The 18,255-nt window shown below is 35.0% G+C and overlaps 1 protein-coding gene across 4 annotated transcripts in view; it reads left to right on the forward strand.

Annotated features, from left to right (window-relative positions):
* The window catches only part of SCLT1 (sodium channel and clathrin linker 1), a 219,091-nt gene that overhangs the window by 159,167 nt on the left and 41,669 nt on the right, over nucleotides 1–18,255 (forward strand). For all 4 annotated transcript variants that reach the window (XR_006216773.1, XM_007091805.3, XM_042983902.1 and 1 more), the window contains one exon: nucleotides 6,411–6,607. Coding sequence is in view for 3 of the 4 variants with exons in the window: in XM_007091805.3 (XP_007091867.1) it covers nucleotides 6,411–6,607 (197 nt within the window). In the remaining variant the exon portion in view is untranslated. The remainder of the gene's footprint in view (nucleotides 1–6,410; nucleotides 6,608–18,255) is intronic.

An 18,255-nucleotide genomic window follows, 5' to 3' on the forward strand; every position in this document is an offset into this window, starting at 1 on the left:
AGTCTTTTTTGTATTGTAGAATTTGGCAAGCATACTTAAAAATGATTGCTTTCACTATCCACACACACAAAAAATTCTTTCCAACCATGAAATACACTGATATTCTTGCCAAAGCAATTTAAGCAGTCCTAGCAAAACTATAGATGAGATAACTTTACAGACTGTCATCCACGCTTCTGTAATAGCCTCTTAAAAATTGAACTCTAAAACTAGCTCTATAGAGGATGCTACATCAGTATGCTCTGAGAACCTCTCATAGGTAGTCTAAAATTTCCACGCTAGGAGGAAGGCAAGGGATAAAAGTCCCTTCTAGAAAAAAAAAAAATCCCCTTTATTTTCCCTCTCCTTCCCTCTTTCTTCATGGTAATGTTTAACATGCTTTGACAATAGGAACATGTTTAAGGGAGTTTCAAGAAGCACTGGTGTGACCATCAGCATGTTGCTTGCTTTACCCCATTCCATGCAACTTTTGTAAAAGGTGGCATTAACTCTTTATGGTAAAAAGCTGTATCTTCCAGTTTCATAGTAAAGATTGAGATAGCAGTATTCATGTTTCACTTTGTTTTTTGTTACTGTGTACTCATACAAAGTCACATTCCAACCTAATTCATATCAACCCATATGTATTGCCTTCTGCATGTATCAGACACTGTAGTTATTAATAAAAGCTTTAACTCTGAAAGACAGCTTTGTAGATCATACAGAGAGGTTTGTACTTTATGGTTTAGTATGTGGGAAATCTTTGAAGAACAAAAGGGAAGAATCACACCACCAGATATTGACGATATAAAGCTACAGTAACACTGTGCTATCAATCAATTTGATCAATGGAACAAAACATAGTCCAGGGACAAACCCATTTTTCATAATCACCTCATTTATAACAAAAGCACTACTGTAGTTCAACCGGGAAAGAATTATCTTTATAAAAAATGATGCTAGATCAATTGGGTCCATATTTTTAAAATAAACCTTGACCCCTATATCACACCACACATTTAAACTCATTTGAGCTGTCTTGTAGACCTAAATGCAACATATAAAACAGTGGACCTTCAAGCTTCAAATCTTCATGATCTTGGGTTAGAAAGAATTTCTTAATGAGAACACGAAATGCAATAATCATAATAAATTAATTGGATTTCATTAAATTAATATTATTGAGTCATCAAAAGACACCATTAAGTACAATGCAAGCCCTGGTTTGCCAGTCTTTCCTCTTAAAATTCACAATCCGGGGCACCTGGGTGGCTCAGTCGGTTGAGCGTCCGACTTCGGCTCAGGTCATGATCTCACAGTCTGTGGGTTCGAGCCCCGCATCAGGCTCTGTGCTGACCGCTTGCTCAGAGCCTGGAGCCTGCTTCAGATTCTGTGTGTCCTCTCTCTGCCCCTCCCCCACTCACGCTTTGTCTCACTCTGTTTCTCAAAAATAAATAAATGTAAAAAAAAAATTTTAAAAAAAATCACAATCCAATTGTCGAAATAAAAAAAGACACCATTGGGGCATCAGGGTGGCTCAGTCAGTTGAGCGTCTGACTTTGGCTCAGGTCATGATCTCACAGTTTGTGAGTTCGAGTCCCATGTCGGGCTCTGTGTTGACAACTCAGAGCCTGGAGCCTGCTTCAGATTCTGTGTCTCCTTCTCTGTCTGCCCCTCCCCTGCTCATGCTCTGTCTCTCTCTCTCTCTCAGAAATAAACAAATATTAAAAAAAAAAAAAGATACCATTAAGAGGGTGAAAAGTAAGAAAGTATTTGGAATATGGAAAGTATATATAATGTATGTATAATATAATACACTTGTAACACAATAATATATATGTATATATAATAGAACATAACCAAAAAAAGGACTAATATCTAGAATAGAATATAAAAACTGTTACCAGTTAATGATAAAATAGTTAGCAGTTAATAAGGAAAAAACAAACACCTGTTTCCAAAAGTGGGTAAAAACCTTAAATAGGCACTTCATAAAAGAGGATTTATGAAAAAATGTTCAACTGCATTATTAATCAGCAAAATAATGAAAATTGCAGTGAGGTACCACTGCATACCTACCAGAATGGCTAAAATAAAATTAAAAAAAACTAAGACTATCAAGTGTTGACAAAGATGTAAAGCAACTGGAACTTTCATACACTACTTTGAGAATGTAAGTTGGTACAACCAGCAGTTAGCATTATCTTTTAAAGTTGGACATACATACATACATACGATGCCAAATAATCCTGGCTACATACCCATAGATATGAGTGCTTATGTTCATGAAGACATCTGTATAAGAATATTCATAAAAGTTTTAATCATATCAAACACTGAAAATAACTCATGTTCATCCACATGAGATTACATAAATAAATGGTGGTACACTCAGATAATGAAATAGATGCACCAATAAAACAGAATGAACTATAAGTAATTATGGATGAGTCTCACAGACCTAATGTTGAACAAAGAAGCCAGACACGAAAAATCTCTAGTCTATTAATTTCATTATTTGAAAGTGAAGAATAGGCATAATTACCTATGAGGATGAGATCAGAATAGAGGTTACAACTTCAATTACAAAATGAGTAATGATTAGGACATATGAGTGAGCCTCCTGAGATATCTAAATCAGGGTGGTGACTCTGGCATGTCAGTATATGTGTAAAACTTGAGTTGGAATGTAGTTCATTGTAAGGAAAAGAAAGATAAATCTTGGCAAAGGAAAGTTTAGTAGGAGTGCAGATAAAACAAGTGCACTATGTGGTTGATGGGCACATAGGGATTCGTTGTAATATTTTTATTTTTATTTTGTGTATGCTTGAAAGTTCTCATACCAAAACATTTCCATAATAAAATAAGTCAGTGTACTTGGTGAAAAAATATTTGTACCTTGTTCGATTTTAAATTTTACATTATAAATTTCATATGGGTTTATAACTAAAAGCTATTAGTGACACTATAAAACATTAGTGGGAAATGTAGGCAGATATGTAACTGATAGATGGAAAAGAACTTTCCTAGCAAAACAAACAAAATTGGAAGATATTGCAAATGAATATATTGGTAGGTTTAGGTATATAAAGTTTTTAAATATTTAGAACCATTTTTAAATGTTTTGAAAAGAAATAACTGGGAGAAATAATTTTAGTAAATGGGACAAAAGACAAAAAACATTCATACATAAGGAGCTTTAAAAAATATAACCCAATAGAAGAACGTGTAGGAGACATGAACAGAAGTCACAGACTAAGGAAACAAAGTGCTAGTAAATAACTTTTTTAAAGTTTAAAGCCACTATTAATTAATTGCATAGTTATCAGTGAGTGAATGTGCAACTGAGAGTTTAAAATGATACACATTTAGAGGCCCCTGGGTGGCTCAGTCAGTTAAGCATTCAACTTCAACCCAGGTCAATCGACTGCGGCTTGTCAGTTCAAGCCCCACATCGGGCTCTATACTGACAGCTCAGAGCCTGGAGCCTGCTTCAGATTCTGTGTCTCCCTCTCTCTCTGCCTCTCCCTCCCTCACTTGCACTCTGTCTCTCTCAAAAAAAATAAATATTAATTTTTTTTAAAAAAATGGTACACATTTAGAGTCTAAAATTTTCTCGTAAGAAAATAAGTAAAATATTTCATAATTCAAAAAATCCATTGCAACATTATTCATAACTAGAAATGAAGGAACAATGAGATGGTACATCTATAAAATACTGTATTGAGTTATCATTAAAAATTGGTTCTAAATAATTTATAATGTTTTTTATATTGCTATGTCTAAGTTTTAAAACAATAAGAAAAAATATAAGTATATATATATTGCAATTCTGTAGTCACTACTCTAACTTCTAAAATTCATAAATAAAAAACAACAGGTAGAGTAGAGGTAGTTATCTCTGAGTTGTCAATTACAGAAACCTTATATTTGTTTTTAATTTTTTTTAATCTTCCATAACTTTACAATATGTGTATGTTTAGGGGTTTTGGTTTTTATAATGGGGGAGAGGGAAATTCATGACTTTCCCTACCTGGTGCTACATTTTATCTATCTTTAACAGTTCAGGATAGTAATTGATGTTTTGGAGAACAAAAGGATGACAGAACTATTTGTGTGAGTGGTTCTCTGCAGAGGAAGAGCACAAAGAAAAAAGGGAGACCATAAATCCTTTCTTCCTACCAATATATTGAATTTAACCATTAGTGGGACTTCTGTTATAGGAGACTCAGTTGTTTGTAGTCCATAGCTGCAGATCTGTCCAGTTTAACAGTTGGAATTTCACCAGCTAAAGGATCTGGCATGTGTTTAAAGACTACATTTTGATACCAAAAAGCCATCATTAATTTGGTCTACAGATGTGTTTTGGGAACTTTACTATGTTTCAGGTGCTGAAAATGTAATGAAGACATGCGCCCCCCCCCCAACCTTAAAACTGTCATTTTTTCATGGAGATGGGCAAACTTTAACATGTATTTACAAACTAATAAATACTCTTTAGGAAAAACATAGGGCACTGAGAGAACTTATAACAGAGGTTATAACAGAGGCTTATAACAGATTTGGTTCTAGATAGAAGCAATAATTGAACTAAGTTTTAAAAATTAAATAGAAATAACTAAGACAAGCAAGAGAGGTAAGATTACTTCAGGCAAAGGGAACTACATGTGAAAATGAGCCAAGAATGAGAAGCCATTGTAACAGAAACAAAGAAAAAAAAGGGAAGAGTAGCACAACACAAGCTTGTTAGAAGTAGACAAAGACCAGGTTGTCACAAAGAACCTCAGAACAAGGCTTATCAAATTACAAATAAGCTTTCTAAGAAGAAATGGAGAGTTAACTAGGCAGGCAGACTTCTAAAACTGTATAGATGCATTTATCAGTTTTTAATATATATATGAGAGAGACAAAGACAGAAATAGACAGTTCTGCCTAACACATAAGAACCATGGCTTCTCCAGGCAAGGTTGAGATTGAGACAGAGAAGGAGTAGGAGCATATTCAAATCTAAATTTGCAGAATCCAATAAGACAGAAATTAAAATAGCAGGAGTCAAGGAGCCTCAGGAGCTTGTAATATAATAGAGAATTAATAAAACTAAGGTTGTTTTCCCAGTGCCAGTATTTATAAAGTCTTAAATTTCTACTTGTGTATTATTTGAGAAACCAAATTTAAGAGTTTTAGGAAGCACGTTGCATTTAGCAGAAGTAGTGAGGATGGGTGTTTGCAGTTTACCCCAAGAACCATGGATTTTGCTGTTGTTTAGTTTTCCTTGGTATTGAGTAAAGTTGAGTCCTTTTTATTCATCCTTTTTTGATTTTGGAAAGTGGCCATATTTGATGAATTACTATAAGCTATACCAGCTGTAACGATCTTTAAAGCACATTACTTTAAAATATCATAAGATAAATATTCTTTATAATGTTTCTTTAGTATCATAAGATAAAGATGGCCTGAGAGTACACCAAATAAATTGTTCTAGTGACTGTTTTGTCAGTTGCCTCAAGGATGGTATAGACAGTTTCATTCTAGAAGCATTCAAGAGAAGGCAATTCGTTACATACACTGAATGCCTGAGAGCATTAGGGCTTAATTTTCTCCCTGAACCCCAATTAAGAATGCTTCTAAAGTATCCAAAAAGCATTTACTTATATGTTTATTCTGCATTAAGTTATTTTTACCCTAATGACATAAATTAGCTGGAAATAATGGACAATCCTTACATATGAGATTCCGAAAAATCATTATTTATAGTCTTTTTTTTTCCTGAAAAAGAAATATTTGTTTATACCATAACTGAAGTGGTAAAGAAACTCTCGTATATTACTTTCTTTACAAAACCCTTTAAAAGACAACTTGAAATTTAGTATGAGGTGAGTTGAGGAGATTCTGAGTTGAGCACATTAAGGTGCTGAGAGGATGGTGCATTTGGAGAGGTCGTGGAGGCTCTGCACACCCCCAAATCCATACCTTGCCCTATATAACTATTCCATTTGCCTGTTTCTGAGTTGTACCCTTTATAATAAATTAGTAAACTTTTTTTTTTTTAATGGTTTGAGTAAAAAGCTCTCAGTTATTTGAGAGCATGAACATTTTCCATGGGTCCTGGCAGCAAAAGTGAAAGTAGATAATGAGAGCAGTTTTATATTAAATAGTATACTTTTTCCTGCCGGCATTTTAAGATGTTGAGGAAAGTGTTGCAAAAAAAATTGTCCATAATTCTGGTTTCACCAAATTTAAATTACAATACAGGATAAGTCTTCATTTGTGATGAAGGAAAATTGTAAACATATTTTTATATATCTCATCCAGACATTTCTGTGCCACAAACACCACAATGAGTTATTGCTTTTGTAAGTGTCACTGATCAATGTATCCCCTACAGTAGAAAAAAAAAATAAAAGAAGATATGTGTTCATTTTGTTCCTTAGATCAGTACAATGGAACATGAATTTTCAATAAAGGAACATGGATTTGAAGTTCAATTAAGAGAGATGGAAGACAGTAATCGAAATTCCACTGTTGAACTGAGACATCTCTTAGTGACTCAACAGAAGGTGGCCAATAGGTGGAAAGAAGAAACAAAGAAGCTTACTGAAAGTGCAGAGATTAGAATCAGTAATCTAAAGTAAGTCCACTATTAATTGTTTGATACATTTTACAGAATAAATTATTTAACCTTTAATGTCTTTGCCATCTGTTTGTAAAAATATCTTATTTTTTTATTCAGCAAATATTTATTGAACTGCTGTGAAAAATATTAAGCATTAGAAACCAAAACTCATACTACATTTTTGAAAACTTTAGTCACATTCCACAGAATATAATGATTTTTTTTGGACGTGGCAGTTTAGAATCTTAATACTCTTTGCATATAGGTATAGCATATAATATTTTGTGGTTGCAGCAGAATGTGATTGATTTGCAAAGCCTGAAATATTTGCTCTTTGGCCCTTGAAGAGAAAGTTTGCTGACCCCTGCCCGGAAAGTACTTGAGCTTTTATGCTGAATGCGATGGGATGCTATGGAAAGCTTTGAGCAAAGTGATATGATCAGGCTTAAATGTTTAACATATCAGTTTGATTGAAGTTTGAAGAACAGACTAGAGGGGCAAGGGTAGAAGGGAGAAGGTTGGCAAATACTGTAATAATTGGCATATAAAATGATTCTAACTTGGATTAGGTTTTGAAGGGTTGGAAATCATTTTAAAAAGTTTGTTTGAACCATGTTAAATATGTGCTGCCTAGAAGACATTTAAATCGAGATATTAACTAGTCAGTAGAGTCTGTAAGTTTGAAGTTCAGGGAAGAGATTGCAACAGAAGCTATAATTGTGGGACTCATTAACATATACGTGATTTTTAAAGTCATGGGATAATATTGTGTAGAAAGGAAGTCTAGGTAGAGAAATTAAGCTGTCAGAAGACTAAGTTCCAAAAGTTATATTCTGGAGAGATGAAGACTGAGACTGAAAGAGTCTGAAAGTCTGAAAGAGACTGAGAAAGAATATCCAGAGAAATAAGAATCATGAAAGAATGGTTAAAAAAGAAATCTTTTTTTTTTCAGGAGTATAAGCAATAATAATAGGTGATATTTATTTAGCACATAATGTGTTTTTTTGTTGTTGTTCTAAACGATTTAGATGTACTTACTTAAACTTTACAACAACCCTAGAACTGGATAACATTATCATTTACATTTTACTGTAGAGAAACTGAGGCTGAGGGAGGTTAAGGAACTTAGTCAAAGTCACTTAGCTAACAGAATGGCCAGTAAAGACAATATGCTCTTAACTGTTGTTTTATAAAATGCTACTGAGTGGTGAATATGGTGAGGACTGAGAATGGACCTTTTAGTTTGTTGCCGTTTGATGGTCTTTGTTAACCATGATAAGAGCAGTTTTGGTGGAATGCTGGAATAAAAATGTATTTGGAATGAATTGAAGAGACAAAGAGAATTTCTGCTTCCAGTTAATGGTGAGCTAGGCAGTTTGAACCCGCCCTAGACCACAACCAAAAAAGTTAGATGAATTGTAGAAAACATCTATCGAGAGCATTAAAGAACTAACAAAAAAAATTGTTACCAATTTGGCTTATCCTGGGAATGCAAAATTATTAAAAGCTTAGAAAATAAATAATATAATTTACTGCATTAGATTTTTTAAAAAAAGAAAAAATTATAAGGCCTTCTCAATACAGAAAAAGCATTTGATAATATTTGATATCCATTTATCATTTTTCAAAATATCTCTTAGCAAACTAGAAATAGAATTTCTTTAATTTTGTAAAGGTATCTATTCTAAAGCAAACATTTTTATTGGCAAAAAATGTTAGTAACTTTCCTTTGAAGATTGAGAAGATACAAAGAAGTTCATTATTATCACTTCTATTAATGTTTGTATCAGAAGTCCTGATTTTCAGTGCACTGTGGCAAGAAAATGAAAAGGTAAACAAACTAGAAAGGAAGGAACAGTCATTCTTTACAGATAGCGTGACTGTATATGTAATAAGTCCAAAATAATTAATAGATAATACGCAAATATATAAAAATCAATTGTATTCCTACATACCTACAACAAATATTTCAAAATTAAACCTATAATAGTAAACTTAACAATGCATCAAAAAGATAAAATACCCAAGAATAAATCTAACAATGTGTAAGACTTCTACATAACTATGATATCGGGATGATTAAAGAAGGCCTAACTAGATAGAGGTTAGGCCTAACTAGAGGTTAGGCCTAACTAGATAGAGGAAGGCCTAACTAGATAGATCAGGTTAACTGATCAGAATACTCAATGTTATAAATTTGTTAACAGCCCTCCCACGCCCCCCGTCATCTATAGATGCATTGTAATCCCAGTTAAAATCTTAGCACATGGAGCAGTATCCAAAATATATTAAGTGAAAAAATCAAGTATTATACAGTGTGTGTAGTATTCTACCTTTTAAGAGGGGGACGTCTCTGTGTATGTGTGTACATATATATACCAGCATGCTACGTATACACTATGTTCATACACACATGCACACATTCTCAAAAAGAGAGGTGACCAGGGGCACCTGGGTGGCGCAGTCGGTTAAGCGTCCGACTTCAGCCAGGTCACGATCTCGCGGTCCGTGAGTTCGAGCCCCGCGTCAGGCTCTGCGCTGATGGCTCGGAGCCTGGAGCCTGTTTCCGATTCTGTGTCTCCCTCTCTCTCTGACCCTCCCCCGTTCATGCTCTGTCTCTCTCTGTCCCAAAAATAAATAAAAAACATTGAAAAAAAATTAAAAAAAAAAAAAAGAGAGGTGACCAAAACAGTAACTGAAATGGTTCTCTGTGAGGAAAGAGAAAGGAGCAAAGGATGAAGGCTAGACTTCTTTGAGTGAAACTTGTTTTATAGATATATTGGCTTGAGTTTGAAGCTATATAAACGTTCATATAATTATTTTTTAAATTAAATCAAAAAATTTTTTAAAAACCCAAAAATTGAAAGTAAAATTAGGGGCGCCTGGGTGGCTCAGTTGATTGAGCGTCCGACTTCAGCCTAGGTCATGATCTCACCATTCCCAAGTTCAAGCCCCACATCGGGCTCTGTGCTGATAGCTCAGAGCCTGGAGCCTGCTTCGGATTCTGTGTCTCCCTCTTTCTCTCTGCCCCTCCCCCACCCACACTCTGTCTGTCTGTCTGTCTTTCTCTCTCTCAAAAATAAATAAACTCTAAAAAAATTTTTTTTTAATTGAAAGTAAAATTAGACAAATGAGCTAATTGTGTAGGAAGTTAATGGCTTAATTACACATAAATTATGTCAAGTTACATTAAACACAGTAATTAGACTGTATATCCCTAGTGAGATAAATCCTAAGGATAAAAGGAAATGTAAAAAAAACCATAAACTGTGTTTAGTAGTTATATCATTAGAAATAATATCGGTATTATTATTATTCTGAAGCTTATAATTATGAGATAAAGCAATTGAGTAATTATGTAAATGTCTTTAAGAACCAAGATTTTTGTAATAGAGAAGAAACTCAAAGAAATTAAATAAAACTTACAACTGTAATTGAAATTGGGAATATAATGGGAACTCATGATGTGTTTTACTCTTAAAAACATGTGTCTCCTGGCTCTGTCCACTAAAAGGACCTGGAAGCACTGACCAGTATTCTGTCGCAATGAGGTATCCCAAAAGAAACCAGGACTCTTTAAAGAAATGATTGATCATAGATCTAGGTTAGAAAAGTAGAAGATGAGCCTAGAAAACACTTTGTTGTAGCAAAAGGTAAAGAAGGTATCAACATTACTTGGGTCATGGCAAAAGTACCCAGGAGCTAACTTAAGTAGGCACCCTCTGGCTGATGTGGGGGCAGTTTGAACATCAAAAAGAGTATCTACAATAAATTGAAACATGTCAAATATATTAAAAATCCGTGACTTCAGAATGATATTTAGTAAAGAAAAAAAGGCTTTGGACACCTTTGGAAGATGCTGTGGAACCAGCACATTCTGGAAACAGATAAAGTGGAAAGTCAAACTTTTATTGTACCTTTCCTTTACTCACTATACTTCCTCAAATGCTACTTGGTTTTTCCTACTATAATAGCCTTTACTTCACTGCTTACAGAACCAGTGTAGATATTTTGCCATTTAGTTGTTCAGTGTGTCTGTTCCAATTATGCATCCCAGAACCAGGGAAATAACCACAGAGTAGGATTGTAGACACACTAGGCCCATTGTGAGACAACTTAAGCGAAGACTTCATTGATGACCTGATCTGCATAGACCTCTCCTGGTTAGTGACCACAGTGGTATTTGGGATCTGTAGAATTTTTTCAGCAGCCTTGCTCAGTAATACTGAAAATGTCCTGGATTTCTTTTTCCCCACTGCATGGTCACCCTGCTAACTCTTCACAGGTCCCTTAGACGAAGGCCAAGAGGATGTATATATGGATGTGTAACAGACTCCTTTTAAACGTGTAGATGCATGGGAAAGGGCACCAGCTTCTCCTGTAGGTCATCTACAGCAGTAGTTGGAGATGGTGAGAGATAAATGAAAACAGGATTCTAGTTTGTCCTTATAGTTGCTTCCGTTCATATCTAGCTTTTCTTCATGACATCTAGTTTAGCTGACCCATAGTGACTTTGGACTTAACACCAGACGCAGAAACAACTGCATTGCATTGGCTTTTCTACCAGCTCCCACAAGTGTGTCACACCTAATTCCCAAAATAAATCCCATATTCTGTATCACTCAGTGTAGCTCTGTTTTCCTGAATAAACCCTGATACATATAGGAATTGGTTTCAATTACAGAAGTAGTTCCAGAAGAATATAACCTCATGAATGGGTACTCCAACTGGATCTGGATTATCTGGAATTGATTCTCTGCTTTGATTAGATTTAAAGGCCACTGGTAAAGGGTACACTGGTAATCCATGCTATGCAATGGCAAAACAGTTACTTAAATTATCACCTATATAATCAAGTGCCTATAAAGGATAAGGTATGTAAAGTTTTTTTGATGGAGAAAACTGACAAACCAGAGACTCAGGAAATAGTTGCAGGTTGCAGTTTGAGTCCAGAGACATTCAGGCTGGAGACCTGAAGAGCCATTGTTACCATTCAAGTCCAAAAGTGGTCTACTGCAGAATTTCCTCTTGCTTGGGGGAAGTCAGCTTTTTGTTCTATGAGGCCATCAACTAGTTGTATGGGGCCCACCCACATCATGAAAGGTATTCTGCTTTATTCCAAGTCCAGTGATTTAAATGTAAATTTTACCTAAAACACTCTCACAGACACATCCAGAATAATGCTTGATTAAACATCTGGGCACCATGGCCCAGACAAATTGACACATAAAATTAACCATCACACTCTCCATTTTACACATGAGGAAACTCTAGACTTTGAAAAATTTATACAGATCCATAATTCATTGTCTGCAATTTTAAATTTGAAAAAAAAACCCGAAAACAGACTTTTCCAAAGTTAACTGCCTACACTTTGGTGGCAAACCTGACTTGAACTGACAGGAGGCTATTTATGGTATAGGTATATATGTGTGTGCACACACATATATGCATGTGTATACAGATACACATAAACATTTATTATGCCTATTCACATGTTTTACTGAGAAATATTTATGACTACTGTAATCTCTGTCCTACTCTAAACCCTTAAAATACTGTTCTTGGCTGTGTTAGGCTTTGCTATATTATACATGTAACTTGTACACACCAGCTAATTATTCCCAGTAGGTTATTGATAGTGAATGTGTTTTATTTCAGTTTGTATTCTCTGAAGTATCAAAGTACTTTGCCAAAAGGAAGCACGTAGAATGTTGAATATAATTGTCTTGAGTCTGTCAAAATACTTTTAACACAACCCCGTCTATTGCTTTCATCTGGGCTAGAAAGATTGTTAAGGTTCTTTACAACTTGTGACTTCAGGAATAGTACTTGATTTTTTGAAAAATAATTCACCCCAGTTATATACTCATTATCAAGGAATTTTTACATGATTCCCTTGAGTTGTCCCATTATTACATAGGAGTCTGTGAGTTGTAAGATTATTCTTTTTTTTTTTTTTTTGGTAGGATATTTTATTAGTCCAGAAAGATCAAAGAATGTCTTCAAAAATTATAGATACCTTTTGGGGAGCCTTGGTGGCTCAGTCAGTTAAGCATCTGACTCTTGATATCACTAGCCTCGGCGGGGCTCCACACTCCATGCTGACTGTGCTTGCTTGGGATTCTCTCCCTCTCTCTCTCTCTGCCCCTCCCCTGCTCATGTGCTCTCTCTCTCTCAAGAATAAATAAATTTTAAAAATATAGAAATTTTAAAAAGATATCTTAGACTTTAAGTTTTATAGATCTTAACTTCCATACATTTATATTTTAGCATATAGGATTAAATATATTTGACCAGTAAACACCTTAATGAATGTAACAAATGCCCACAAATTGAATTCTTACATCTAAAATCACTTTTTTTGAGAGAGAGAGGGCGCTAGTGAGCAAGTGGCAAAGAGAGGGAGAGAGAGAAGCAGGGTTCACCTGGGGCTTGTGCAGGGCTTGAGCTCACCTGATGTGGGGCTTTAGCTCATCCAAGTAGGACTTGAACTCATTAACTGTGAGATCATGACCTGAGCCGGTCAGATACTTAACAACTGAGCCACTCAGGTGCCCCTAAAATAATTTTAAATGTTCTAACTCATGCTTTTAAAATAACCTGTAAAGTGCTGTGTGAAGGAAAATTTGTATAGTTGTTTTCAATTATAGACAAATCAATGATTCCACAGATTATTTTTCCCCCAAAACATAAATTGAGGCGGAGATCTGGCATGGGCACAAAATAGATGTGTCCCCACATGTGGTAAACACAAAAGATCAAAACAAAGTGAAGATGAAAAAGAGAGTAGACTTGAATTACCTTAGAGGAAGATAGAGAACACAGTGGTGACATTAAACCAGATGGGCTATAATCATAAAAAGAAATTGAATAAAATACTTTTTTTATAAAAATATGCAGAATAAATCTGAAAACATGAAACCTTGGTAGCTGGGATTATTTTTTTTTTCTTTGCAGCTGTCAGTTAACATTTTATTTTTTAAGTTTTTATTTTAATTCCTGTTCATTAACATACAGCATTATATATGAGTTTCCGGTCTACTGTATAGTGATTCAGCAGTTCCATACAACACCCAATGCTTATCATGACAAGTACACTCCTTAGTCCCATCACTTATTTAACCCAGCCCCCCCCACTCCCACCCCCTTCCCCTCTAACCATCAGTTTTCTATCTCTCTCTCTTTTTTCCCTTTGCTTATTTGTTTTGTTTCTTAAATTCCACTTGAGTGAAATTATATGGTATTTGTCTCTCTCTGACTTATTTCACTTAGCAGTATACTCTCCTGCTTCATCCATACCATTGTAAATGGAAAGATTTCATTCTTTTAATGGCTGAATAGTATTCCATTGTATATGTATACCACATCTTCTTTATTCATTAGTTGATGGACTCTTGAGCTGCTTCCATATCTTGGCCACTATAAATAATGCTGCTATAAACAAAGAGGTGCATGTATCCCTTTGAATTAGTGTTTTGTATTCTTTGGGTAAGTACCCAGTAGTGCAGTTGCTGGATTGTAGGGTAGTTCTATTTTTAACTTCTTGAGGAACCTCCATACTGCTTTCCACAGTGGCTGCACCAGTTTGCATTTCCACCAGCAGTTCACAAGTGTTCTTTTTTCTCCACGTCCTTGCCAACACTTGTTGTATCTTGTGTTGTTGAGGCTAGCCGTTCTGACAGATGTGAGGGATAGCTGTGGTTATATGATATAATCACTCAGTGCCTTTAATACATACTGATAATATTAACATGGTGATACTAGATTGGAAAGTCATCTATCTTTTGGTAACACTCTTCCTAATGAGCTTAATGAAGATAATAAAAGGCTTCTTTGACTACTCAAAATATAGTTTTCAAATATTGGAAATCACAATAGATTTTAGAAATGTTGATCTGGTGTGAGAATTGAAGGTGAGAAATACACTGCAGCAGAAAAGATCCAAAGCTTAGTAATGAATAACAATTTTGGAGGAACATATTTGCTGGAACATAAAGATATTGGTAACCAAAAATTAATAGTAAATAACATCTTTAATGATAATAGCAATGTTTATATAATGAAATACAGCTACTTTTTTTTTAATTTTTTTTAACGTTTTATTTATTTTTGAGACAGGGAGAGACAGAGCATGAACGGGGGAGGGTCAGAGAGAGGGAGACACAGAATCTGAAACAGGCTCCAGGCTCTGTGCTGCCAGCACAGAGCCCGACGCGGGGCTCGAACCCACGGACCGCAAGATCATGACCTGAGCCGAAGTCGGCCGCTTAACTGACTGAGCCACCCAGGCGCCCCACAGCTACTTTTTTTTAAGATGCAACAAATCTTGGCACTAAAAGATAAAATATAGATATCCAAGAAAGAAATATCACAGGGAGCTCTTCTTTAATCATGTTATGGAATTAACTGTTTCCATAGAGTTAATTTTCACTTGATCTTCTCTGTTCAAGAGTTTCATTATCCAGTTCATTGCTGAATTACTAATCTCTCCTAAAGCTTTCAGTTTGGCCCATTTGGGGTGTGGGGGAGAAGGAAAGAAACCAGGCAAAAATAAATCATAGCTTTTAAGATCGTATACATAGCTGCTACAAGAATGCTTATAGTAGCATTTTTCATAATTGTCTCCAAATGGAAATGCAAATGTCCATTAGCAGTACAATGGATAATGAACTTATTATTACTCTATAATATCCTGATATACCTAGACATCCCTCTTTCTAGCATATTCCTAAAAATGGAATCGTTGAGTCATAGGAATGCATATTTTCAACATAGTAGAAAAGGCCTCACTGTTTCTCAAAATAATTGTAACTATTTACATTTTTGCAAGTAGCGTAAGAATTTCTGATAGTCCTCAGCTCCACTCAGTGAAGTCAGATATGTTAAATTGTGTGACTGTAATGATTATTGGTTTCTCATTATAGTTTTAACTTGCAGCTCATAATTCTATTGAAGTTGAACATCTACATTTATTGGCCTTGTGAACTTTTATTCTGTGAAGTGTCTCTTCAAGCCTTTTAACCATTTCTCTATTGTTTACTTTTTCTCAAATGTTGCAAATATCTTCTCCAAAAAACAAAAACAAAAATATCTTCTCCTATTCTGTGGCTTATCATTTCCTTCTTTCTATTTTTCTCTTCCCCATCTCCTGACACATTTTGATAAACAGAAATTATTAACTTTGATGGAGTCATATTTATCTCTTTGGTTTTATGATGACTGTGTGTCTTATTTTAAAAACTCCCTTTCTATCCTGACCTCTAAAGATTCTCTTTTAGCTTAACTACCAAAAGTTTTATAGTTTTACCTTCCACAGATAAGTCTTTATTCACTCTAAAATTGATTTTGTGTACAGGGTAAGATAGAAGTCCATTTTTTCCATGTGGTAGCCATTCATCCCTGTAACCTTTCATGACAAAATTGTCATTTCCTCAATATTTTGCAGTGTCCCCTTTGTCATAATTTGTGTTCATATGTGTGTGTCTGTTTCTGAGCTTTCTTATGTTTCATTTGTTTGTCTGCCAATCCTGTGTCGATACCATATTGCTGTTTATTATAGCTTTAGGGGACACTTTTGAAAACAAATACAAAATTAGAAAAGTGACTTGATATCTGATAGAACCACTCCTCTTGTTCTATTTTTCAAAATTCTTGTCTGTTCTTGGCCATGGACATTTCCTATTCATGTTAAAATCGTGTTCTTAAATTCCATAAAGAAATGTGATGAGATTTTGGTTGGGAGTACATTGAGTCTATAAGTAAATTCGGAGCAAGTTAAAATAATTTAAAGTTTTAAAGATTCCAATCTTTTGGACATGCATCTCTCCATTTGTTTACATCTTTTTTACTACCCTCAGTAAAGTGTATTAATTTCTTTATAGAAGTCTTACACATCTTTGTTAGATTTAGTTGGTATATTTTAGTAATTGATATTTTATGATATAAATAGTATTTCCCTGATTTTATTTTGTGATCTTTGCTTGCATACAGAAATAGAAATGCTTTTTATAACTGATTTTTTTTAACCAGGAACCTTGCTCAGTACAAAAACTGTAGATTCTTTGAGTTTTTCAACAGCTTTATTGTGGTATAATTTGCATACCATATATCTCGCTCCATTAAGCATACAATTCTGTGATTTATAGTACTTTTACAGAGTTGTGCAAGCATCACTTCAATCAGGTTTCAGCACATTTCCATCAAACCACAAAATCTCCCATGCCTATTTGCAGGCAGTACCAACTTCCTATTTCTGACAATCAATAACCTACTTGCTGTCTCCTTAGATTTGCCTGTTCTGGGCATTTCCTGTATAGGGAATCACACATCATATGTTCTTTTGCATCGCACTTCTTTCCCTTAGCATAATGTCTTTCAGATTCATCCAAATTGTATCACAGATCAGTATTGTGTTTATTTTTATCGATGAGTCAGTAGTATGGATATATACCATATTTTGTTTTATCTACTCACCAGTTGATGGACCTTTGCATTGATTCCACTTAAACTATTGTTTAATTGTGGCAAAATATGCATATGACATTTACCATATTAACCATTTTTAAGTATACATTTCAGTGGTATTCAGTGTACTGAATGATGTATCACCACCCATCCTTCTCCAGAATTGCTTTTCATCTTGAAAATTGGAAACTCTGTACCTATTAAACTAAACTCCCCCAGTGCCCTCTTCCCCCTCCTCCAGCCACTGGCAACAACCACTCCACTTCTGTCTCTGTGACCTTGACTACCACCCTAAGTACCTCATATAGGTATCAGAGGTATCAGTCCCCCTGTGACTGGCCTATTTCACCCAACACAAAGTCCCCAAGACTCATCCATGTTGTAGGGTATGCCAGAATCTCCTTCTCTTTTAAGGCTAGCAGATAAGGAGGGACTTGCTTCTGTCATTTTACTATTTGTTTTCTATATACTTCACAGCTTTTTTGTCCTTCATTTCTTGCATTACTGTCTTTATGTTTAGCTGATTTTTTTAAATGAAACATTTAAGTTCCTTTCTCATTTCCTTTTGTGTATATTCTGTGTGTGTGTGTGTGTGTGTGTGTGTGTGTGTGTGTGTGTGTGTGAGAGAGAGAGAGAGAGAGAGAGAGAGATTACCATAGGGATTACATGTAACATCCTAAAGTTGTTGTAACACTAATTTGGGTTTATACCAGTTTAACTTCAGTAACATACAAAAACTCTGATCCTTTATAGTTCTGTCCCCACTCCTTTCAGTTGTTGATGTCACAAAATTATACCTTTATACATTATGTCCAAAAGCGTAAACAAACAATTGTTCAAAATGCATCAGGCTCCTACATTATGTAGAAAACAAGGGGCACCTGGGTGGCTTAGTAGGTTAAGTGTCTGACTTTGGCTTAGGTCATAATCTCAAGGTTTGTGGGTTCAAGCCCCACACCCAGCTCTGGGCTGACAGCTCAGAACCTGCAATGTGCTTCAGATTCTGTGTCTCCCTCTCTCTGTTCCTCCCCTGCACACACACACACACACTCTCTCTCTCTCTCTCTCTCTCTCTCTCTCTCTCTCTCTCTCTCTCTCTCAAAAATAAATAAGCACTTAAAAAAATTTTTTAGAGAAAAATATAATTCTACTCTTTGTTTTCTACCTGATTTAAGAGTAATAGATTTTTTAAAAAG

This window comes from Panthera tigris, chromosome B1 (genome assembly GCF_018350195.1).
Source record: "Panthera tigris isolate Pti1 chromosome B1, P.tigris_Pti1_mat1.1, whole genome shotgun sequence".
NCBI classification, from domain to species: Eukaryota; Metazoa; Chordata; class Mammalia; order Carnivora; family Felidae; genus Panthera; species Panthera tigris.